The sequence below is a fragment of the Microchirus variegatus genome (assembly GCF_963457635.1).
Source record: "Microchirus variegatus genome assembly, chromosome: 3".
Classification (NCBI taxonomy): Eukaryota; Metazoa; Chordata; class Actinopteri; order Pleuronectiformes; family Soleidae; genus Microchirus; species Microchirus variegatus.
In genome coordinates, this window is record NC_139804.1 from 10726519 (window position 1) to 10752367 (window position 25849).

Consider the following 25849-nt stretch of genomic DNA (forward strand, 5'->3'; position numbering starts at 1 on the left):
AGCTATCAGACTTCAGGACTGTACAGACTATCAGGACTTGGCATCCACACAGTACTTTTTCAATTTTAAAAAGATTGAGGCCAAAACAAAGCTGACATCCCTAATAGTTGTTGTTTTATTTTAGTGTGCATACTTCCTGTATATTCTAGTTGTGTCTTAATAAATGATCGGTAAGGCCTTAGACTTTTGAACAGTACTAGAGGTAAAAAAAAAGAAAAAAGAAAAAGTCAGGAACACAGAAGAGAATATGAAGAGAAAAAATTGATAAGCCAAAGTCACTTAATGTGCTTGTCTGTTTAACAGCAATTAGACACGGCCTAATTTCAACCTTATTTCAAGCTTGCATTCAGTCTTGTCTACGTGGTGGCACATCAGCCTGTCAGTCACACTGATAAAAAGAGAGACTGCAACACAGACTGGTACAAGTAAAATAGACCTAATCAGACATGGTGCAAACAAAGTGGACTGGGTGATTACATATGTAACTATGAGAGAAGACACTGCCTCTCTAACCAGTTAGACCATGTTGACCTTCCATATGTACAGTAGTATGCAAAAGTTTAGGCACGCCTGTAAATGTTCATGATTTTCCTTTATAAATCATTGGTCGTTTGGATAAGACATTTCAGTTAAATATATCATATAGGAGACAAACACAGTGATATTTGAGAAGTGAAATAAAGTTTATATGATTTACAGAGTGTGTGCAAGAATTATTTAAACACAGTTAGGCATGTGCATAAGTTTAGGCACCACAAAAGAAACATTTTGTGCATCCTCCTTTTGCAGAAATAACAGCCTCTAAACGCTTTCTATAGCTTCCAATTAGAGTCTGGATTCTGGCGGAAGGTATTTTGGACTATTCTTCTTTACAAAACATCTCCAGTTCAGTCAGGTTTGATGGTTTCCGAGCATGGACAGTCCACTTTAAATCACACCACAAATGTTCAATAATATTCAAGTCTAGAACGTTGTATTTGTTCCTCTGCATGAATGCCTTAGTAGATTTTGAGCAGTGTTTAGGGTCGTTGTCTTGTTGAAAGATCCAGCCCCGACACAACTTCACCTTTGTCACTGATTCCTGGACATTGTTCTCCAGAATCTGATGATATTGAGTGGAATCCATGCGACCCCAAACTTTAACAAGCTTTCCAGTCCCTGCACTGGCCACGAAGCCCCACAGCATGATGGAACCACCATCAAATTTTACTGTAGGTAGCAAGTGTTTTTCTTGGAATGCTGTGTTCGTTTTCCACCATGCATAACTTGGTGGAAACTTGTTTTGTCCAAATAACTCTTCTCTATTTATTTTTTGTCAGTCCACAGCACCTTATTCCAAATGTGCTTTAGCATACCTCAAGCGACTCTGTTTGTGGCGGGTGCAGAGAAAAGGCTTTTTTCTGCATTACTCTTCCATACAGCATCTCCTTGTGTAAAGTGCTCTGAATAGTTGAACGATGCAGTGACACCATCTGCAGCAAGATGATGTTGTAGGTCTGAGATTTTTCTTGGTCTGCCACTTTGAGCCTTAACTAGAACTGTGCCTGTGGTCTTCCAATTCCTCACAATGTTCCTCACAGTTGAAACTGAGAGCTTAAATCTCTGAGATAGCTTTCTGTATCCTTCCCCTAAACCATGCTGTTGAACAATCATTGTTTTCAGGTCATTTGAGAGTTGTTTTGAGGCTCCCCTGTTGCCACTTCAGAGAAGTTTTTGAGCAGCCACAGGGGGCGGGGAGGAAGAAGTCTGGAGGGGGGAGTGTGGTGTAAACAACCGTCAGTCATGTGCAGGGCATGTAGCGGCAGTTTGTACGGCATGTTATACAGTATGTTGCAGATTAGCAGCTAAAATCTTACTGCCCAGATGGTCTGGGTGTACTCTGTCGCGCTTGTAAAAAGAGTAGCGATTCCAGAAAAGGTTAAAGTTGTCAATATATGCCAAGCCGAAGTCTCTGCAGGTGGAATACAGCCAGGTGTGGAGACTGAGGACCCGGCTGAAGCGCTCAGCTCCACGAGCCAATGTTGGAATCGGGCCGGATATAAACACCGATTTACCTGTGGTGCGCAGGAAGCTGAAGAGATCTCTAAAATCAGCTTTGGTCAGCTCGGACTGCTTACGAGCAGTGTCATTCCATCCGACGTGAACAATAATTTAGTGACCGTAGAGGGCAGGGAGCGTAAAAGTTCCGGAAGGTGATGTAAAATAACAGGCACAGTAGATCCGGGGAGACAGTGAGTGACTGGCTTAAAGAAGCGGACTGGCCTGATGATGGAGTCCCCCACAATTAAGGTGGTTGGTGGTAAAAGGGGACGAGGGGGTGCCGGTTTAGCCTCGCTTGGGTCAGATGGAGGCCGGTTTCTCTTTGGATTATATGGCTTGAAAGCCGCACAGCGAGTGCCATCGCACTGCATCCCTGAGCAAGCTGTGACTGCCAATGAGCCAGCACGAGGGGATGCAATCTGCCCAGGTTCCGAACACATCGAGGCCGCAGGGATGAAGACCGACATAGGAGCCACAGCCGCAGGCTCCAACTCGGAGGTCAGCGGCGGAAAATCATTCACACTCAGGATGTCATACCGGACAGCTGGAGCCCACAGATGGGTTGTGGGCTGGTCTTATATACCTTCTTGCCTTCTTTTTGCAACCAGCAGTCACCTCAACTTCCATTCCCTTCACTTTTCATCTTCACCTAAAGACTACATATTTGCCCACGGTCAGCAGACAGGGGGCGGCATCTTATGCTTTATTAGCCTGGGTGAACCCAGTCGAGCCTGCCAGTGATTTGATTTCGCTCTGCAGACACATCTGACGAGGACACTGCTTTGGCCAACTTCAGAATCTCCTGAAAAAGGAAACCAATAACAAACAGGGATTTCCTCTGGCATGCCAGAGGCAGACTTAATTAAATTATGATATACATTGCATTTCCATGCATGTTAAAGGTCAGATTTTACTTTGTTACTTCCATTTCAAGCGTTTTGCTCCACAGAGCTCCCACAGACAAAAGTCGTTAGACGCCATCACTCCTAGAAAATTACAAGCAAGTTGGTTGACACGTTTTCCTTCACTCTACATACATCATCACGATCAATGATCTGATTGAGTATGAGCCTGCCGTTAGCCTCGTGCTTTGCCACTGCCACTTCTGTAATGCAGACGTGGATGCAGATTGTCCACCCACTACTGGCTGGACCACACACAAAGGAAGATGGATATAAAAATGTAGAAAACTCATTGGTGTTAGTTCCTTTGAACATTGAACATGGTGAGAACTAGGTTATTTCAGTGCTTCACTCCATTAGCTCTAAAAGCCCAGTGCTTGTTGGACAAGCAGCCACCTAATCATTACTTGTTGTTTGTAAAAACTTCAATCTACTGATGACTACAATTACTGTGTTGAAATGTCTGAGGAAGGTCTCGCTCCAAACTATGTCCCGCTTGCTTTTCTTCCTCTCTGCAATTTAAAGAAGTAAACAAACATGGAACACTGACTTTGTTATATTTTATAGAAGAAAATATATTCAGTATTCAGCATCTGGCTTCAGGGATCCTCCTTTGAAACCCTTGATGAATATACTTTGACACATATTATCATTAGGAGTTGAAACCGTTTATTTTGTTGTGTTTTGTAAGTGTTCTTTGTTGTTGGAGCTGCCTGGAACATTGGTTGTTCTGAAGTTTTTTCTTCGCTCCTGTGTCATTTTCTCTTCCCATGTGTTTTCAGGCCCTAATAGCTTTTGCACAGATTGCTTTTCTCTAAAAATGTATCCATCCACAATCTCAACTGTTTGTTGATCCAACACTGCATGGCTTCTGCATGAAAATGATAAACACTGCAGTCATATGACAGTGCGTGGGAGACAGATGCTTTTCAAGATGAAATACTGGATTTAACTGGCACAAATGGGGACCACTGGGAACAGAGGCCAGATAAATTACATAAGCTACCCTCTTAAAAATTAAAGACACAGCTTGTACTTTCTGTTTAGTTTTAATAATTTTCTAACTATAGGTTTATGAAAGCTATTAGTTTTAAGTATTTCCAGTTGCACAGTGTTCAGTACAGTCCTAAATTAATCTTTACGAAAAGCTGTTCTGCTGACGATGTCCAACAGCAAACTCGTCTTAACTCATACGAGGCTTGTGATGCTAGTTTAAAGCGACACAATGTAGGATTTCAACCTTCAAATAATCTCCAAGATTATTTTGATGGCACATCGACTTAAAGTGAATGTACAGTAACCTCTGTTAAAGTCTGAGCAGGTCTGCATCAGTAGTGGCATTATCTAACTTCTGGTTTTGGGTCCATGCCTCTAAAGGAACTACAACATTCTACTTTACAGCAGATATCACAGCATATATAAGCTGGGTTTAAAACACAAGCTACACAAACTAAAACACTAATACACTGTCTTTTTGGTCAGCCAATGGCAAAGAACAATGATCGACCATGACACTGCCTGAATTTAGCATGTGTCAGTTAAACTCACATCACATAACTACATTGCATCGACTATAGCCGACAAGCAAACCAGCACATACTGTACGTTCTGCGTCTGTTTCCTTACCAACGGATGGTGTATTTGTCATTGAAAAAGGGGAAACTGGATGACAGTTTTAGCAGCAGTGAATACAAACATTTTGTCACTCAAACATCACACAGGCGCTTGCTCCAGCTCATCGTTATGTAATAAGGAAGATATGGAAGTCGATAGTGACTATATGCATTGCACATAATATGAGCCATTTGTGTGTGCGCTCTTGTTTGCAAGACATTTAATTGCTGTCATTTCCGGGTCTCGGAATCAGTCATTAAATACCTGTCAACAGCAACAAGGGTTGACAGGGCCCAAGCACCTTCCCACCAAGGGCTGTGGACATTGACTGGCTGTGTTTCCTGAATGCTTCTCCAATGACCACATGTGATTGGATCTCCCTTTCCCGCCATGTAAGCAATTACACACTGATGTAATTTCTGTTGGTATGAACACAAATGATCTGATAACTCTGATTGTACATGACATTCTTTTTTCTCATCCTGAAGGATCCTCAAGGGACAAACAAGTATGGCGCATACATCAAAAGGACATGGTCTTTCCACATTTGCATCTATTCATTTCTGTATTGTTCTGAACAGATCCAACAATCAAAACCTTATTCGCATTTCAGGCTTAAGTGATTCATAATTGATTTTTCCCCATTCACGTAACATAGATCAGATTTTTTTTCAGAGCTGCACCAGCATAGAAGTGTGATCACTAGGTCACATATATCTAATATGTGGCAATGCAACATGAATGATAATGGTCATGTCATCACATGTGCATAGGCTTTTTGCCTTTATGTGCTGAGTGCTGTTGTCTTCAACCTACCAGAAGAATATAAGGTACACTTTTTCCGACGTGCACACATATGCATATGCATTCATATACATGTGAATGTGCCATTTGGTGGTGGTGGGGGTCTCTTTGGAGAGCATTAGGGTTCATAAACTTCTTTATCAAGTATATTGTGTTTGTGAGAGTAAAAGATGTAAGGGTTGTAAGGAGTGGTGGATTGATATAAAGTGTCAAATTCCCCCTCTTTCACTGTCTCAGGTGAATTCATAGGAAAACATATTTTGGAATTTGTGTAAGTGGGAGATAGGGGTCAAACATGTCGATACATGTATCAGTGGTTGTAGGATATGGATTCATTTATTTTCTTCCATTATAACCTGATTTTTATTATCTACTGAATAGCATTAACATTTATTTTCTCACAATGTTAAAGAAGTCCACAGGTTATAACACAGTTTTTTCCTACTTCTTTCCTTCTTCTCAGTGTTAAATACAATAATGGTTGATGTAGACTACATTCACAAGAAGTTACTCTTATTTTTTGCTAGTTTAGTTTGTTTCTGTTGTTAGTTTCTTTATTTGTATTTTTATTCACAGAAAAAACAGTAAAATACCAGAGGGTACTCTTAATTTTGCGAGTTTATTGTGCTGTTATTTTTTTTATTTGTATATTTATTCACAGAAAAACGGCAAAATACCAGATGGTACTCTTATTTTTGCTAGTTTATTTTGTTGCTGTTATTTTCTTTAATTGTATTCGTATTCACAGTGGCAAAATGGTAAAATGCAATGTCTAACATTACTTGCAATATTACCAAGAGTTACGGATGTAAATAAGGTAATGGATATCCATCACGCACATGCGCAGTTTGAGACGTAATACCAACAAAGTGATGTGACCTGGGTGACGCAAGCTACCTGTACAAAGAAGGCTGGCACCCAGAGTCTCCTACAGAATCTTCTCTTCAAGATTCCGAGTGACAACAAACTCTGGCGGTCATCCAGAATTCTTAGAACCTTAGTTACATCCGTAACTCTCGTTCTATTTCATTCTTCCTGACCACCAAAGATGGTATGAGATACCTGGATGACCTGTACCAACAAAGTCATGAGGAATCCGCACACACCGAAACTCAGTTTCCTCACCCAAGGAACAGACAGGACAGCCGTCCCATAGGATGGGGCATGGCCACAATAACCCTGTAGAAGCGGGCAAAGGTGCAGGAAGAAGCCCACGCAGCTGCAGCTCAGATGTCATTCAGTGGAACACCCTTCACAGCAGCCCATGACGTGGAGACCCTTCTGGTCGAGTGACATTTCACTGGAGGGATCTGAAGGCCCTTTAGGCATGAGAAATGGGATGGGGTGCTATCGGCACATGAAAATAAGCGTCTTTCAGAACAATGCTTGTGAACCAGTCTCTCTCTGAGACAGAGAACATCTGTAGTGTGAGGCATGTTAAAACAAAGAACTTTTAGGAACTTGTTCAACCGTCTGAGATTGAGGATGGGACGGTCCTTTTTTGGAACAAGACAATATGCTGAGTAGAAACCTCTCGATCGATCTGAACTCTTTACACACTGTATGGCACCTTTCCCCAGGACCACTGAAATCTCCCCTTCTAGAACTAACGACCAGGGGGAACCTGGGGGGTCGACGCCTGAACTGAATACTGTACCCCTTGGAAAGAGTTAATAACACCCAAGGGTCTGAGGTCAGGGCCTCCCATTGGCTGAGATGTTGTGGGGAGAAATGGCTGGTGCTTGGGTCCAAGGAGTCAGGTTTGACTCCCACAACGTTTGGGCAGTGTTGATCAGCAGGTGACCCATATCTGGGTGCCTTGCCCTTAGGCGCCCGAAAGGCAGGCGGCTGAGGAGACCTGTGGATACACCCCTGTTGGAATGAGGGGCAGCTGGCTCTGGAGTCACCCTGTGCATTGACTGCTGGACGGGGAGCAGCAGCGTGTGTTGGTCACCTGCACACTTCATTCCAAAGCCTTCTGGGCTGCAGGTCCAAACATCTGACTTAATATGACAGGTAGCGTGCGCAGTGTCCTCCTACATGGCTCTGATAAGGGGAATTGTGCAAGCCACACTTGGTGCTGAGCCATGGTCAGGGTGGTAATCAGTCTCCCAAGCTCACTGCTCATGAAGGAAAATGCCTGGAGTGAAGCATCACTTAGACTCCATGTCTGGACATCGGCTCCAATCGTTGGAAGGGTCTGAGATAAAGCCAGGACCAGGTGGGAAAAGGAGTTCCCGATGCATCCCATCTGAGCTGGTATATCATAGCTCTTAGTGAGGAGGTCATCGGTGATCCTACACTGTGGGCGTGGACAACAGGCATCAGGCCTAAGGGCTTCATCTGGAGACACTATCACTGGCAGCCAAAGCACTACAGTCACTTGGTAGGGGAAGGAAAGCTTTGCAGTCCGGCCAGCACCTCTGCAGTTCATTAATGTATGGCTAAGAGGGTGGAACCTTAAAGGCAGATGGTTGTGGGGTATGTTTGAAAAAAGCATTGGAGGGAGCAGCCTCTACAGGGGCAGCGTCCAACCCAAGCAGTGAGATGGCTATCTGTGCTGCTTAACTGTGCCAGAACCAGTCTCAGCATCCCTTGAGGAGCCTGCACCCAACCCATGGGAGTCAGTCACCGAGGGAAGGGGGGACCCCTCCTCCAGCTCACCTCTGTCCCCTGCCTTATCCCCAGTAAAAAAAATTCCAGAGACAGAGTCTTCATCATGCTGGCTTGTATCATCGTGCAGGGAGGCCAGGCTATCGCTAAGTTAGCTAAGGGTTCAACACCCTCTCGTCTCTTATTTGAGACAGAAACGTCCTCCTGTACGTGGCTCCGGGTTATATGCTGGGGTCCCTGAAGGTGGTAACCCAGACTCAGCAAAGTTACTGTCAAGTTTAATCAACCTTGCAATCCTCTCTTCCAATGGCAAGTGTCTTCAGTTAGTGCCAACCTGAGGTGTTCAATGCCAAGACATGAAGGGCATCTGTCATGCCTGTACTCTGGAATGAGAGGAGCCATGCAGGACGTACACACAGTCAGCATAGTAACAGAGGCTGTCGAAGTCTGACAAACCAAACTACTGCGAGGCTATCGATGTAGTGGCAGGGTAACACCCAGCAACGATCACATAGACAAGGTGCAGTCAACGAGAAAAAACACCAGCAGTGTTGGAAATAACCGAGCGAGGAACACTCGGCTATGAGTCCAGTCAGGCTACCATTGGTGCCGTAAAAGTGCAGCAACAGAGCGAGAAAACACTGCAATAAAGTTAATGCCGTAACTCATCCACAGCAAGCTAACGATGCGCACAAACACAGCTCAGACAAGATAACAATGTAACAACAGAGCAGGAACACTCGGTTACAGACACTTTCCACGTTACCGTGGGTCGTGTATCCAGCCCGAGGCGTGGCCGCGAGAGAGGCAGAGGCACCTCCACAAGACCGGGAGGCAGCAGCTGGAAGGTCACGACAGCAATAGTGTTTTGTCACCGGAACTGAACAGAGACGCACGAAGTGGGAATGAAGCACGACCACTGGCGAGAGAAATCAATACTTACCTGGTGATCCGCACAGCGGTGATAAGAGCCGGCTATACAGCCTCTGGAGGGTGTATCCACAGCTCCAAACAGTGAGGTTATGAAGCAACTGGCGTAGGCGACAAAACCTGGATATCCAGGTATTTCATACTGTCTCTGGCGGTCAGGAAGAATGAAAAAGAAAAAGCAGAGCTTGTGATATTATCTAATCTCTTAAACGACGCACTGTTTCAGGGGAAGGTGATGGTAGTGGTGGTGTTGGTCTCTCCGGATGGTCACGGAAGTATCATAAACGAGCATTTGTTGGGGGTTCATCAAAGGGTTTTATTTTAACTTCCTTATCAAGTATATTGCGTTTGTGAGATTAAAAGATGTAACGGCTGATAAAAGGGAGAGTTTGAATATAGGTAGACTGCATTGATTTTCTCATAATGTGAAACAAATCCTCAACAAGGGATTAAAGCACTATGTGCCTGATTTACTAAAGCTTTGCGCATGCAAAAACGGGTGCAAACTGGATTGCACACGCAAATGTGCACACAAAGTTGATGCTGATCTAGTAAGAGGGCGCAACGAGGATTGCGCCTCTCAGACGGGCAAAATAGCTCTCGCCATCTATTTAGTGGTCTTGCCTTAATGTATATGCAATGTGTGGCGTTTACATGCAATTTTTGCGTGTGCTGGGAGGAGAAAATGTAAATATGTAGTTTTGTGATTTATGAAACCTGAAACTGTTTCTTTATTTTTAAATATAATTAGCATGTTTGAAAGGCAGATCTTAACTGGAACAGCCGTGCGCACAAATGGCTGCGGTTACAAACACTTCTGCATCCCTGCAGACTTTTTGTAAATCAGGAAATTATGCTTTTCCAGTGCATGTTCAACTACGCGTTCACAGATGACGCACATTAATTTCTTCTTTGGTATATCTGAATAAATTAAATATAGATATCCATAGGAGAAATGTGTGTTTGTACTGGTATGGGCTTACCTTGGTCTGCAGTTTGTGGTTCAAGGAGAGGTCGTACCTATGTTCCCCGGTTAAGACCGGAGGAACGGGGAACCCCGCTTTACCTTAACGGGTCCAGTTCTAACCTGGTCTACTCTCGGTGCACGGCGAAGCGCAGGCTGCACAGTGCGCAAACGTCACCAAAACCTCACAGGCAGGTTTCCACAGTTCCAGGCACATTTAAATGCAATAAATAATCACAACAATCACTATTTAATGTAACTATCTGAATCAGCATAAATGAAACCAAGGACGCACTCGGACTAAAAAGCAGTCACAGCTGCCTTTGTGATGATCCGCTTTATTTATTTACTTATTGACAAAAAAAGTGTTGAGGACATGTCACACATCTATTGAAAGTAGGCCAATGTGTAATCTTGAGAGAAACAGCAGAGCGCTCCCTGGCAGCTCTCAGTGAGCTCCAGGTGAGTCAGGAGAAGAGCGCAGCACCTTTTTTTTCCTATATGGCAACATCTATAGTCCATAGTTTTCTTTGTTTGATACGTCAGGCAATGATGGAGCTGTCCATCATACTGACGCAGGATGTACTAAGGACCCAGGAAACATAGGTACGGCCCCTTCAACGATGTCATATCCCTCGATCTCAGTTATCTGCTCATCGCAGAACGTCAGCTGTACTTTCTGTTCAGTGGCTTCAAATTTTATTCTTCGCTTCTGTTGAGTTGAGTTGAGTTTTCTCTTTCTCCATGTTAACATCCCTTGACTAGCGCAAAATCCTCATTTAAATAGGGCGGTCTTAACCATTCTGCACCTGTAGTCAATTGCTGCGGCAATCTAAGTTAGGTCACCTGCAAAACGCAAACCAGCAGCAGGTGCAATGTTTAAGCGTGTGCACGCAATTTAGCGCTCTCTATTTGGGATCTTAGTAAATCAGGCCCTAAGTATTTTCACTAGTCTCTCATTCTGTTTTTAAATCTGTGTTATCTAAAACACAAATGTTCACTTGTTTATTTTTCTGGCTAGTAATGGTATGAATGGAGGTAAACTGCATTTATTTTTCTCACACTGTTAAACACAATATTGGTTGATGTAGAATGCATCCTCAAGAAGTTACTCTTATATATTTTGCTCGTTTGTTTTGCTCCTGTTGTTATTTTTCTTTAATTTTACTTTTATTCCCAGAAAAAGAGTGGTAAAACTCCTATGTTTAGCCTTACTTCCTTTGTTTTCAACAACTAACACAGCATTGGTGGTAATAATGATCTGAATGGCATTCATTTTCTCACAATGTGAAACAAGTTCTCAACAAGGTATTAAAGAACTATGTTTTGTTATCAGTTTCTTTTTCTGTTTTTAAATTTGTGTTATCTAAACCTTACACAAGTAATGGTGTTTTTTTTTTTTTTTAAATCTCAGGAGATCAATGAATCGATGAGTCACTGTTCATTCCTAACAAGTATGCAGGGATAGGATGTAAGGAGGTGTTAAACTTCATGGTTCCTCCCCACCACTCTGACATCACTGTTTATGAAGTGATGGAGGTAATAACAGGCTACACATTTTTTTTTAAAAAGAGCAGCACAAACCTGTTTATATTGTATATATCTGGATGATCTGTACAAAGGCCAGTGTCGTTCATGCACTGAGTTCAAGAATCTCTAGAGATTTGGAGTGAAACGTTAAAAGGGGAAACACCACGATCAATCTATGTGAAGACGCAGTACACAATGTATAAGTTGAGGATTTTGTTGCGTGATGCTGTTAATAATGCTGTACATGGGTGGGCACTTGCTCTGCTCACTCTGTCTCACTTTACGCTCTAAGACAGAGACAATGGCGACAAGCCAGGGAAACGTAGCGTTTCCAAAGTGGAAGTACCAACACGACTTCTTGCTTACTGAGGTCAAGAATGTGTATGTAACATGCACACTATGCAAGGGGAAAAATAATTTATCCAAGTCTGCCTCAAGCAACACGAAGCACTTGTTGCTGCTGCCGCTGCTAATCCCATCCCAAGCCCAGATGCAGGTAGCGTGAGCTCCAGAGAAGGAGATGGAGCCACTCTGTTAACACAATCAAAGCTTGTGTTGCGGCCGAGCTGAACACGCTGATTGTAAGGGATGTTGTTGAAAACATGCTCCCCCTGTCAACTGTGGAGTCTGAGTCATTCAGAGCTCTCCTTGATAAAATACCAACACGAGGAGTAAGGGGGGTTAGCACATGGTATACATTTGTGTGTCTTAATTGTGCCCTTGAATGCAAAGTGTGAATTTTATTTTCAATACATATTTTTTATATATTTTTATTTCTATACCAGTTGAAATCTATTCAAATAAGTTTAAATAAATACCAAATGTTCTAAAATACTATCATGTTATGCTTGATGTTATATAGGATGTTATTAATAATAATAATAATAATAATAATGATAATAACAACAATAATAATAATAATAATTATTATTATTATTATTATATATAATATAATAATAATTTGTAACTATAACTAAATATCCTGATTTAGTTTGTTAATACAATGATTAGTATTTGTTTGGGATGGGTTTACTAAATATTGTAAACATGTCAAAAGAACCATTAGTAGTTTTGTTTTACTCTTCAATGTTATACCTACATTAAAGACATTACTCTCACAAGCTCATCAAAGAAACATTAAATTCCAATTATTGAAAGCAAAAACAAAAAAGATAATCTTCATCACGAGGGAATCTGTCAAGTTAGACATGAGAATTCAAAGAAAATTATTCAACTACTACTTTATATCTACTTTATATTTTCTGTCAGTGAATTGCCACTTTTTACAATGTGCCAAAATAATAATTAAAAATAAAAATATTATTTTTACTACGTTTTTTTTATTACTCTTTTTAGTCAAGTAATTAGCACACTTTTTTAAGCATTTTGCAAACATTTGGCATAATAATATCTTATCTGCTGTTTTTTATTGCAGTTGCTAGATTTTACAATAAATTTTACCCAATATTCAAAAATAATAGTAAAACTAACCTAATATTGTGTAGTAAAGGGAGCAAAATGTTGTCAACACAAATAACTATATCTAAAAAAATGTAATGATACTGACTTAAAGCAAAAAGCTAAAATGTATTTTAATCCCATGCTCACCATAGCATATAAATACCAAAACATTGGATGAATCTCAACGGATTATTAGACCACAACTAAATATTACCACTGAACATGAACTATTATCAGTTCTGCAGCATCTTATGTTAAGATTTAGAACAATAATCATTAAAGCTCACATAGAGTGGTCCTGTTGCACATATATGTTAGTTATGGACGTCTACTTACATACATTAACTTGTTTTTATGGTCAAAAACCTCCTAGTTGCTGTAAACGAGCCGATTGAAATCCTCTTTTCTGACGTTGTTTCCCAGCCGTGAGATTTGAGACTCAACTCTCTCAACCCAGAAGTGACATAATCAGCACAGCCGCTCTCAGAAGCACAGCTCCCCCCTCTGGAACGGTGGATGCACTGCTCCTGATTATCAAAACATTGTTTTAACAGTGTTTAAAAATAGCTTCTTCACAACTCCCCGCCGCAGTCCCTTTTATGACTTTGACCCGGAGTCAGACCCAGAGTCAGAAGACACTGTCGCTCGTGAAACACCTCCACAATGGGCGTTATTCTTCTTCTGCGGTTCAATGTACGCAACCGGATGTGCCCGGACTAGTGCCCGGAGCAGGAGGATCTGCTGTTCAGGAAACTGCTGTTTAAGTAACTATAAGAGGATTTTCAGTTTCACTTTCACTTTAAGTAATTTAACAGTTAGATTGGTAACAGCCATAGCATGAATCAGTGTAGATTTTACAGTCTAGCCAACTGCTAATCTAAAGGCTTCACCAAGAGCCACAAGCTCAGTGTCTTGAACTGAGTAGTGGACAGGAGCAGAACCTGATGGCATAACAGCATGATTAGAACAAACCGCATATAAACAACATAACTGCAGCCTGCAGTAACACGTGAAGCAGAAATATTTTAAAAAGGGGCCCGTCTGGGAGTGCACCCCTGTTGGAGAAATCAGACCAGATTCATTTTGCATTCCCTGTCAATTGCAAGCCTGCATGCTTCTTTCAACAAAAAGGCCCAATCATTCGAGTTTTTGCTCCAGGTATATGAATGATTCTTAAAAGGAGCACGTAGCTGTCCCCTACAGTTTGATAATTAAAATGTTGTACATGCCCACGTACATATATCTGCAGGATGTGGTGTCATATACAATTTGTGGCATTTCTTCATCAGTTAATATAGTATCCTCTGCAGTTTCAGTATGCAACTTGTTAGGAATGTGTCACTGCAATTGAATGATTTGTCTCTCCAAAAATCCACAAGTTAAATTCATCAGGCCATACAACCCATTTGACTCGAGCCATATTCTGACTGGTTTTGCAGCTCTGGTCCATTAAAGGTCCCATCAAATGTATCTTGTCTATTTTGTTTACTAAAGCCCCATTTCCCTTAAAATGCACAGTCGTTTTTGTGAAGTGTGTAACCATCTTTGTTTTCAGTGCCCATGTGCTATATCAGAATCTGTGTGACAAAATACAGGTATTTTCAAACACTGCCTGTTTTAGCTTTTGTATACCACCATATCCTCCTGCATTTTTTGGGTCATAGTATATTGTTTCATAACCACCTCCATTGCTTTTGTTATAAGAATGAACACTCATTGTATGTGTTCAGTGAGTTGTTATATCCGACATATTAAACAGTTTTTTTTGTAGGAAAATCAGACATATTTTAAAAAGATAAACATTTCAAAAACTCATAAGCATTAGGATTTTTACAAAGTAATCATTTCACAAAATCCTGCATTCTGTTTAACATCGAAACACATAAATCTAGATTAAAGGCACAAAAGCATGCTCCATGTCCCCATTATTTGGAGGAAGACAGTTTAAAACATCAACAAGAATAGATTTTATGCAAAAATCATTATCGTCTGAAAGAAAACCTGTTTAAATCATCAACAAGAATATATTCTACATGTGCGTATTTGTTGGCAACTGTTTGCACGGTTAAGTACCAATCGCCTGTTGGTTGTCTTTTAAATTTGAAACAACATTTTGTAACATCTATGCCATGTACATAGCATCACGCTACAAAATCCTCAACTTATACATAGTGTACTGCGTCTTCACATAGATTGATCGTGGTGTTTCCCCTTTTAACGTTTCACTCCAAATCTTCTTGAACTCAGTGCATGAACGACACTGGCCTTTGTACAGATCATCCAGATATATACAATATAAACAGGTTTGTGCTGCTCTTTTTAAAAAAAATGTGTAGCCTGTTATTACTTCCATCACTTCATAAACAGTGATGTCAGAGTGGTGGGGAGGAACCATGAAGTTTAACACCTCCTTTAACCCTTACATCCTATCCCTGCATACTTGTCAGGAATGACAGGGTATCCGCGGGGTCTTAAAAAGTCTTAAATCCAATCATTTGAATTTAAGGCCTTAAAATGTCTTAAATTCTCCTAAAATCTCATAAAAGGTCTTAAATATAATTTTGAAAGGTCTTAAAAATCTATCAACGTTACTTTTATTTAAAACATGCATAAACTTCAGTCTCGCTTTGAAACTTTTCTATTTTTGAGGATGCAATAACATCTACAACTACTACTACAACACAGAACTAAAGTAGGTCACCTGTGCTGCCTGGAGAGAATTTATCGAGCACCACTAGCTAGTGTGCTGTGCTCGCGCCACGGTGTGTTTCAGCTTAGCATAGAAGCGGAGAAAACTTAATGAAAGCCCACAGCTAAGAAGAATTGTTCAACGATTTGTGGTTCCAATTTTCCTTCATGTCTTTTGTACTTTTTTGCCAGTATAGATTTGAAATGGGTCTTAAATTGTATTCATTATGGTCTTTAAAAAGTCTTAAATTTGACTTTTCGTGCTTTAATCCCTTGTTGAGAATTTGTTTCACATTGTGAGAAAATGAATGCCATTCAGATCATTATTACCACCAATGCTGCGTTAGTTGTTGAAAACAAAGGAAGTAAGGCTAAACATAGGAGTTTTACCACTTTTTTTGTGGGAATAAAAGTTAAATTAAAGAAAAATAACAACAGAAAAATAAATGCAGTTTACCTCCATTCAGCCCATTACTAGCCCCCAATAATGTGTTAGTTTTTGAAAAAACACCCTTACTTGTGTTTTAGATAACACACATTTAAAAATAGAATAAGAAACAAGTGAAAATGTGTGTTTCAGATAACACAACTTTAAAAACAGAATAAGAAACTAGTAAAAATACATAGTGCTTTAATCCCTTGTTGAGGATTTGTTTCACATGATGAGAAAATGAATGCCATTCAGATCATTATTACCACCAATGCTGCGTTAGTTGTTGAAAACAAAGGAAGTAAGGCTAAACATAGGAGTTTTACCACTTTTTTTTACCTCCATTTGAACCCCTCCTTTTATCAGCCCTTACAACTTTAATCTCACAAACACAATATACTTGATAAGGAAGTTAAAATAAAACCCTCTGATGAACCCCCAACAAATGCTCGTTTATGATACTTCTGTGACCATCAGGAGAGACCAACACCACCACCACCATCACCTTCCCCTGAAACAGTGCGTCGTTTAAGAGATTAGATAATATCCCAAGCTCTGGATGTCTTTGTATGTAATGTTGTAAGTAATGTTAGACATCGGCATTTTACCGGTTTTTTTCTGTGAATAAAAACACAAATAAAGAAGCTAACAACAGCAACAAAATAAACAAGCAAAAAATAAGAGCGAATGCAGTTCACATCAACCATTATTGTATGTAGGAAAAACCTGTGTTTTAACCCGTGGACTTCTTTAAAGGGGAAATAAGTAGTTTTTGTTCTCTCGGTTTTGTCCTTACAGGCTCCGGTAGAAACATGGCGTCTCGCTGCTAACAGTGGCTATGCAACCGCGGTCATGTTATTTAACATGACTTTTTGAAACACTACGAAAATGAAACAAAAACTATTATACAGCGACTAGAAAATGCAGGAGCACATAATATGTATAAAAAAGTGGATTTTGGGTTATATAAACCCATAAATACTACATATTGTACCTTTAACATTGTGAGAAAATAAATGTTAATTCTATTCAGATGATGATAATAATAAGGGTATAATGGAATAAACATCAACATGTTTTGGACAGTATATCCACTGATTGTCAAAAAATCAGTCTCTCAAACACCATGAGCTTCGGCCCTAGTACCTTATCACGACAGCATGCCCACTGCATCAGTGCACTCTTCACTTGTAGGTATATGGCTCTCATCACCATAGCAACCATTGCACAATGTATTCACTGCTCGGTAACCAGAGCTAGTGTAGGCTGAGAAAAATAGGTTGCTTTTCTGTTACCTTTTAAAGAAAAAAAAATGGTGCACAAGCCAAGTTGATTCTTCATACTGTTGATCTGTAAACTGTCTTGGAACAGCTTAATTCTAACAGCTGGTAGCATGGCGTCATGTGATGCTGACACACATGCAGGAATGAAAGAACATGCACAAACACCCATGCATGTCACACACTCATCGCATTTGATTTGACTAATTAAGATGTGCATGTGAAGCTATGCTGCCTTTTCCTCAAACAATAATATCCTCACAATGGGTATAATAAAAGGGACGCGGTATATATAGTCTTTATACTTTCAACAGAGAACTACAAATTGTATTCATTTATAATGTAATGTAATGTTTAATTTTTAAATCAATATGTCTCAAACTGCATCTTTATGTTGCATATGTTGTACATTTGTTGCAAAAATGTTTCAGGATTAAAAAGGTGTCAACGGTAATTTGAGTTAATAAGGTTCTGCTATAGTAGGCATTTCTGTGTTAATGCTATACTGACTGCACAGATATAGAGCGGTGGTGTTAGACAGCATGTTCCTGTCTAATTAACACTTATCTCCACACTAACCTGGCCTTAATGATATGACCTGCTCCAACTGTCACTATGAAATACTTTTAATTTACTATTTTTCAGTGATTCAGTGTCAAATTATTTACCATTCCTGTCTTATGCACTGTTTTGCATATTCTGTATACAGTGCCCAATACAGCAAACAATTGAATTGAATTGTTAATTGATTTTCCATTCCAAACAAACCATTTAGAGAAAATATGACAAACAGAACTTAACAGCCAGGCCGCCTTCCTACCTGCTCTTTGATTTCTTGGAGCTTGTTGCTCTGTTCTCGGATGTCATGGAGAAGCTGCAGCGCTTTGTCATCCTCCTGTGACACTTCCATACGGGCCTGTTCCAAACTGCGCTTCAGACTCTGCAACCAGCACAGGCAGTAAATATGTTCAGTTTGTCAGCAAATAAGAATTAATGCCATTCAATAAATGCCATTCGACTGAATATGATAGATGCTGAATCCAATTTTGCAGTGGTGTTTTAAGAGACCCCGACATTATTGCAATGATGCTTTCACTTTCCTCAGCTCTGCTCCACTGGGATGGAAACAAACCACAGAAATAAACCAGAGTTTTTTCACAGAATACCTCACAGGTCCACGACAGTATTGAGACAGTTTTGTGATAGCAATAATTAACATTATATTAACAATAAACATAACATTGTTGTCTCATGAACTGACAGAAGGAGCGGAAACTTTACTCAACTCACACTGCATTCTGTGATATAGGTGGCCAGGTCCTGTTCCAGGATTGTCCTCTGGGTCTCTGAGGCCTTCAACTCTATGTCCTTCTGCTGCAGCACTGACTCAAGGTCCGACATTTTCCTCTGAACAAGTGAGATCTCCTGCTCAACCTAGAAACGATTATGAGACAGCACAAACAAAACTTTCAATGAACAAACACCATAGATCTAAGTAGACGTATACTTAATTACAGCCTCTCTTCAGAGTGTATCTGTGTAAAAAAAAAAAAAAAAATGCCTTCCTCTCATATAAAACGTACTGTATCAACATTGACATGTGTGTTTGTAATTCTACAAAGCTGCACTTGTCTGGAGGCACACATTACTGGCAGTGATTGATGATATAATTAGATATACCATTGCAGCCGCCTGTAAAGCATTTTAAAGCAGAGAAACAGCACAGTCACAGCACGTAGTGTGTAAGGACACACATACTGTCAGAATGCAGCCAGTGTGACTATTACTACCATTACGTACTTAATTAATATTATTTCATTAACAATTACTATTATTACAATATTACACTGGTCTCATTATATAGCCTTGATGTACAATAAGTAAATTACCCCCCCCATTATTCTACTTTTTAAACTTCTGTGAATGCATTCATCATCTTTATTCTTCTCTTTATATTCATCAAGGAGCTTTATTTGATTGATTGATTTTTCAGCAGTCTATTCAACAGTAACAGATTCATGACACATGGGTGACAAGAGGGGAAAACAGCAGCTATTCTTCTTATTACACTGCAGTGACTTCCATTCAGTTGGACAGCCTGAACATTGTGTCATCTCTAACCTTAACTGTAAAGAGTTAATGCCTAAACCTAACCTTAACCTAACCACAATTCAAATCTTAGGCCTAAATTTAAGCAGTTCCTCTAAATGAGGACCAGGTTTTGGTCTCCATGAGGACTACTGGTCCTGACTGGCCAGAAAAGGTCCTAAAGAGGTAACATATACAAGTACACACACACACACACACACACCCACACATGCACACGGGCGCGCACACACACACACACACACACATACACAGACACATACTTATAACTCAGCTATAGTGTGAAGGCAAGCTGACAACAGATGGCTGAATGTCTCAGGAAACACACATGAGAAGAGTGATACCTGTGACATGTGTTCGGCAATTTTGGCTCTGTCGTGTTTTGAATGAATGTTTTTCTTCCAAATGAGTCTGGTCTTCTCTGGATAGTCGATGGATCCAGTCTCTAATCTGCACGAAAAGGAGAAGAAGGGAAGAATCAGGAGAGAAACATCACATTTGACTGTTTATGCAGAAGGTCTCACTGAAGGGTTGACTGAATGCATACACTTTTATATGAGCCTTTATAATCACACGTCTGGCACTCATCATAAACAAAGACCATGAAACAAGCAAGCAAGGATAGCAGCGCTAGATCGCTATTATTATTCATGCAATCAAAAATATACATATTAATGCTCTTTATAAATAGCTCATCAGGCAAATGTGACCCCATTGAAAACTCCAACCAAAGTGTCACAATGGTTCTAACATAAAAACGAATGTATCTTCACCAGAAGAAGTCAAAATAACACAAATCGGGAGCGAGGACGACCTGGAGAAATTCAGCAATTAAGGTATGGCTCACCAACACTCCATAGGTCAAGGGTTTTGAATATGTTTTGAATATGAGGAGCTGATTTTACATCAACATGTGAACCACACCTTAACAGACCCGAACGAAGGAATTGACCCGGATAATCATATCTACGTTAACATGACTGAGAAATGCTAGTACTACACTGAAGATCAGTACAACGAGAGCATTGAGATGGATGGGAAGCTGTCAATAATTCACTTTAATAGCAGGAGTCTATACACTAACTTCGACCACATTAAGGAATACCTACATCACTTCAAAAATCCTTTCAACACCATTGCGGTGTCAGAAACATGGATTAATGAAGACAAAGGTACAGATTTTTGCCTGGATGGATATAAACTTGTCTGCGTTAACAGAAGAAACAAAAGTGGAGGAGTGGCCCTGTTCATTAACAATAATATTATGTGTGAGATTGTGCAAAATGTATCTGACAGTGCTACCTTAATCGATAATATGTTCACTAATATTACAGGGAAGGACATAACAAGGGGACTACCAGCCAATCTTTGACATCTATGACTGGAAAGACACTGTGAGACAGACACAGAATAAAAACACATATAGAAGGGTCAGGACTGAAGAAGGAATGATTACACTGAACTACTGAGGCAAAACTGGAACAATGTCTACAATGAAACAGATGTTAATGGTGCATTTGCAGAAATAGGCAGAAACCCCAATGTTTCTCACACCAGTGAAGGACATAGAGATTAGACACCTGGTCAACAAATGCATTGCAAAAACATCCACAGATGTCAATGACCTCGACATGAAATTAATTTAAAAAGTACAAGATGGAATCTTGTCACCTTTAACATATATCTACAACCTGTCATTTCAAATGGGGATATTTTCCACCAAAATGAAAGTTGCAAAAGTGGTGCCTTTATTCAAGAAAGGTGATATGCACGAATGTACTAACTACAGACCAGTCTCAATACTACCACAATTGTCAAAAAATTCTAGAGAAACTATTTAACAATAGGCTAGACAACTTCATCAACAAACACAATCTGCTATACGATAGCCAATATGGATTCAGAAGACACCACTCGACTGCTCTAGCTTTAACTTAATCTGTTGAAATCATTACTGATGCTGTTGATCAAAAACTACATTCAATAGGAATTTTCATAGATCTGAAAAAACATTTGACAATATAAACCATGGTATCTTGATAGCTAAACTAGAGAGATATGGTATTACAGGTATAGCACTGGAATGGGTCAAGAGCTACTTACACAACAGATCCCAATACGTCAAAATGGGTGTTAACACATCAACTTGCTTGAACATAGTTTGTGGGGACCCACAGGGGTCAGTTCTGGGTTCAAAACTGTTTATACTATATATAAATGACATACGCAAAGTATCCAATATTCTGAAATTAATATTATTCACTCCTCCTTGAACTGCCAACTTATCGTGGTGGAGGGGTTTGAGTATCCGTATGATCCTAGGAGCTATGTTGTCCGGGGCTTAATGCCCCTGTAGGGTCTCCTATGGCAAACAGGTCCTAGGTGACGGATCAGACTAAGAGCAGTTCACTAACCCTTATGAAGCAAAAGAACAGGAAGACGTTTACGTCGCCCGGATATAAATACTATTCCTGAACAGAGAGGAGGGACACAATCTGAGAGGGAACATGAGATTCAGACAGAGAAAGGTACTAAACTCCTTTACCAGACAGTGGAATAACTTAGATGAGGAGATCAGAAAATCAGCAAAATGGTATGTAGAAGTATGTAAATATGACTAATCGTTACAGAATGAGGAAGAATGTGGATAAAGGTCAGAGACAGACATCAGTAGACATTGTGTTGAGATAGAGGGAAAAAAAAACAATTGTACCCAAACAATAGCTGATTGAAAAGCACAAATGTCAACATGTAAGAAGTATAATATATATATATATAGCTGACTCCTGTCAATCGAGACACTACGGAGAACCAATTGTTCCATGATGGAATTTCTAAGCTGGTCACTGAATGCAATTGACAGAATGTTCTCAACAAGGAGTGCGGGCTCCGACGAACCCACATGCCCGGACGGGACCTTCCCGGCCGACTACACCATGGATGGATGGGGAAAGTGGAAAGTCTTGTGCCTTGCTGCACTGGATATAGATGGTGTCGAGAATTGGGATGCTCAACGTGGCATGTGGAATGTTCATGCAACATCGGAAACTGAGAAAGATCGCCTCTGAGCAGATCAGTGCGAGGGTGGACATCGCCACAACTCGGAGTGCTGTGGTGGGGATGCACTCTGACATCTCCGCAAATCGCGAGTATATGTGGCAAGAATGCGAGCGGACGCAGCTAAACGACAGGAAATGGCGAAGCTAAGTGTGGCGAAAGCTGCAGAAGAGATGGATGAATAAAAACAGAAACAGAAACGGGCTCTTACACCATCCAAGTTAATAATCACACTACTGAAATGAGCTCTGTCGATTGGAACCCTTTGTGACGCTGTGACATCCCAGGCAACAAGTCGAGACTGTTGTCATTCATGACGGATCAATATGGACACATGTACGGACATACACGTAGACTGTTGACTGTCCTGAGCTAGACTGCAGCTCTGATTGCTACCTGCTGCTGGAACATGTTACGTCAAACTGTCACAAGAAAAATCAGTAGGTTGATAATAATGTATCTGTGGTGCTGCTGCATACACTGAAACGCTCCCTCAGTCTGATAGTATTGCTTGACAGAGCTTGAAGGACGCAGCATACAGTCAATGTTACATCATTTCTGTTCACAAGGACCAAACAGAAGCAGAATAATAACATCATCCATACGCCAGCTTTAATTATTCAATCTGTTACTGAACACAAGATGGAGAAGCTCAAAATTCTAACTCTTATACTAATGCAAAGATTACAACTTAAGTATATAAATTTTTTCCAACATGTATGTGTTTCTTTTTTCAGTGTTATAAACATGGAACAAACAGAACTAGAACTGTTCATTTGAGCCTTTGTAATTCGCTAATTGCACTGTTACAAATTGCTATTTGAAAATGATTGATTGCTCAGCCCTATTTTCCTATCATTTAGCAATGGAGCAGCGAAGACCACACAATGACTGTAGCATGTTGTTCACAGTGTAGGTGTGGAGTGAGTAAACCACACACTACATCCATACTGTGCGGACTAAATATGTAATACATCATAGCCGAGCGGAGGCTATAAATATCTTCCTCGTGTTCACACAACAGCCTCTTTTACCACCACTGGATATATTTGGCAGTTTTTGTGATCGGGAGGGAGGCACAAGGATGAGCGACAGAGGGAGAATGTCTATTAAAAGCAGAGGCTCACCTCCCACTCCTCCCTACAGTGAGATGCTCAAGCTCACTAACATGTAGAAAGCTGGAGAAATGCTCTTCTCTCTGGTGCATGATTGTGTTCATGTGAATTGTTAAAAAAAAAAAAATGTATATTGTCTGTTGTTATATCATCTGTTGGCTTGTGCTTCTTTCAAATGTTCAGCAGGGCAGGATGGCATTCAGAACCATCTGTGTCAAAAAGCAAAACGCCCCGGACAAAAATAGACATTATAATGATACTTGCTCAGAAATGTGACTGCTGTATTCATTATGCTTCAGGGGTCACTGGGGGCTTCAGTTGCACAATAGGCCACACAGACTGCGTTCAAGCCGCATCATAACTGGCATTTTAGTCTGATTGGCAGCATATGATGCAGGAGCAGGTGGCTTATGATGAATGATGACGGCATGAGCAGAGCGTTTGCTGGGGTGAGCTTTCTCTAACACCTGCTGATCGTCAGCCTCTGAGCAAATTATATCAGTGTCACGGCAACATATTCATGAGATGTTTAAAAAAGTGCCTATTTTTGTAATAGTTACACTGAGAGCAGATGCAAGGTGGTTACATAGAAACTGTCACGAAGCAGCGTCTATGTTAGTTAAGGGTTTGGTTTTATTACATCACTTCCTGTTTTATTTTGGTGATGCGTTTCCTCTGTCTGTGATCTGTCTTCACTGCATCCCTGTTGATTAGTTATCACTTGCACTTGGTGTTCATTATCAGTGGCTTTTTAAAGGTTCCCCTCGTTTCGCTCCCTTCCAGAGTTTTTGTTATTGTTTTTTTGGTTGCTATTTTGATTTGCTGAAAGACACAATAAACTTTTGAAACCTGCTCACATCTTGTGCACTTGAGTCCAAGGGTGAATTCCAATTCCTTGCTTAACCCTCAATCTTAACCCTCAATCTCAAAAATGTGCTCTCCCTCTAGTGCAAGTGCTGTACCGATTCTGAGAAAAATTAAGTTGAGGGGCAAGTTTAAGGGCTGTATCGCTCTCAATATTGTGATTTTCCGAGACCACCCTTGGGAGCAAGGGCTACCCAGAATGCATTGCGTGTTTTCACATAACAAAGATGGTGCTGAAAGCAGCGAAGCGAGTGCGATACAAATTAAGTATTTTCTTTGTTAATAGAGATATAAAAATGATGAATTGTATTATCTTAGTTTAGGCCCATATTATGGATTACTGACGTCATTGTTGCGTAACATTTATTATTTTTATTTTACGATCTTTTGTCAATAGCCGGCCGGTGCGGACAAGCGATCGTTTGCTATGGTTTACTTTTCAATAAGCCGTGGTGTGTGGTAACTGTCAGCTGAATATGTCCGTGGTTGTGGTATTTGTATGAGTATCATCTTATAACTAACTGACAACGTAATAACTTGACTGACAAACGGATCGTAATAAATAATCGTGAAGTAAATGTGTTCTTCTTCTTCTTTTTTGGAGTTGACAGACTGGACGAAGCTTTCGTGTTATTCTGCCCCCCGCAGTCTGAAGATGTATCTGCATTTAAGGGGTGTCCCATTTCTAAGTGACAAAATAACCCTCAACACTTGGTTTTGAGGGCCAGTTAAGATAAGGGTTGAGCTTCAGGGTTAAGATTGAGGGTTAAGATAGGAATTGGAATTGGCCCCAAGACTGAGTATCAAGCTGTAACAGAAACTGCTGTAACCTTAGTTAGGTTTGACCACCCAAATCACACATGTGGTTGTTGGTGACGGGCTGGTCTGAGTATCTACAGAGATTGTAATGCACAATGACCTCACTAGTGTTTACAGAGAAGGATCCCACAAAGAGAAAATATCCTGTGAGCAGCTCTGAGGATTGAGGAGAACGAGGAGAAAATAATGGAAAGACAGCAACTCAACTCACCACTATAACCAAGGTATGAAGCGAACCATCTCTGAACACACAACACTTCAAACCTTGAAGCAGATAGGTTACAGCAGCAGAAGACCAAATCAGGTGCCATTTTACTCAGTTTCTCTAATAATTTCTTCTCATGACCGGAATTATCGGTTTTATTTTTGAGGGGTATAAGTTGATTTAAATATGTGCATGTCCATATATGTAAGTATATTTATGTATGTGCATGTCCATATACGTAAGTATATTTATGTATGTGCATACTTATTTTTTTTTTTCCTTCCAGGAGGGTGGCATATTTTTGGGGGGGATAATGTAGGACAGGCATGTTTACGCACTTTGCTTCTGTCTGTGCCAATTCAGTCACTGCTGTCTGTAATTGTTTGACTTTGCTGTTTTTATCCATGCAACTGAATACCACTGACAC

At 40.4% G+C, this 25849-nt stretch overlaps 1 protein-coding gene across 1 annotated transcript in view; it reads right to left on the reverse strand.

Moving 5' to 3' along the window:
* The window catches only part of citb (citron rho-interacting serine/threonine kinase b), a gene marked incomplete at both ends in the record, with an annotated part of 91826 nt that extends 69330 nt beyond the window's left edge, over positions 1–22496 (reverse strand). Inside the window, 4 exons of the mRNA XM_083886813.1 lie at positions 18077–18196; positions 18547–18690; positions 19707–19812; positions 22261–22496. Coding sequence (XP_083742939.1) covers positions 18077–18196; positions 18547–18690; positions 19707–19812; positions 22261–22496 — 606 coding nt within the window. The remainder of the gene's footprint in view (positions 1–18076; positions 18197–18546; positions 18691–19706; positions 19813–22260) is intronic.
* Between the last annotated feature and the right edge of the window lie 3353 nt (positions 22497–25849).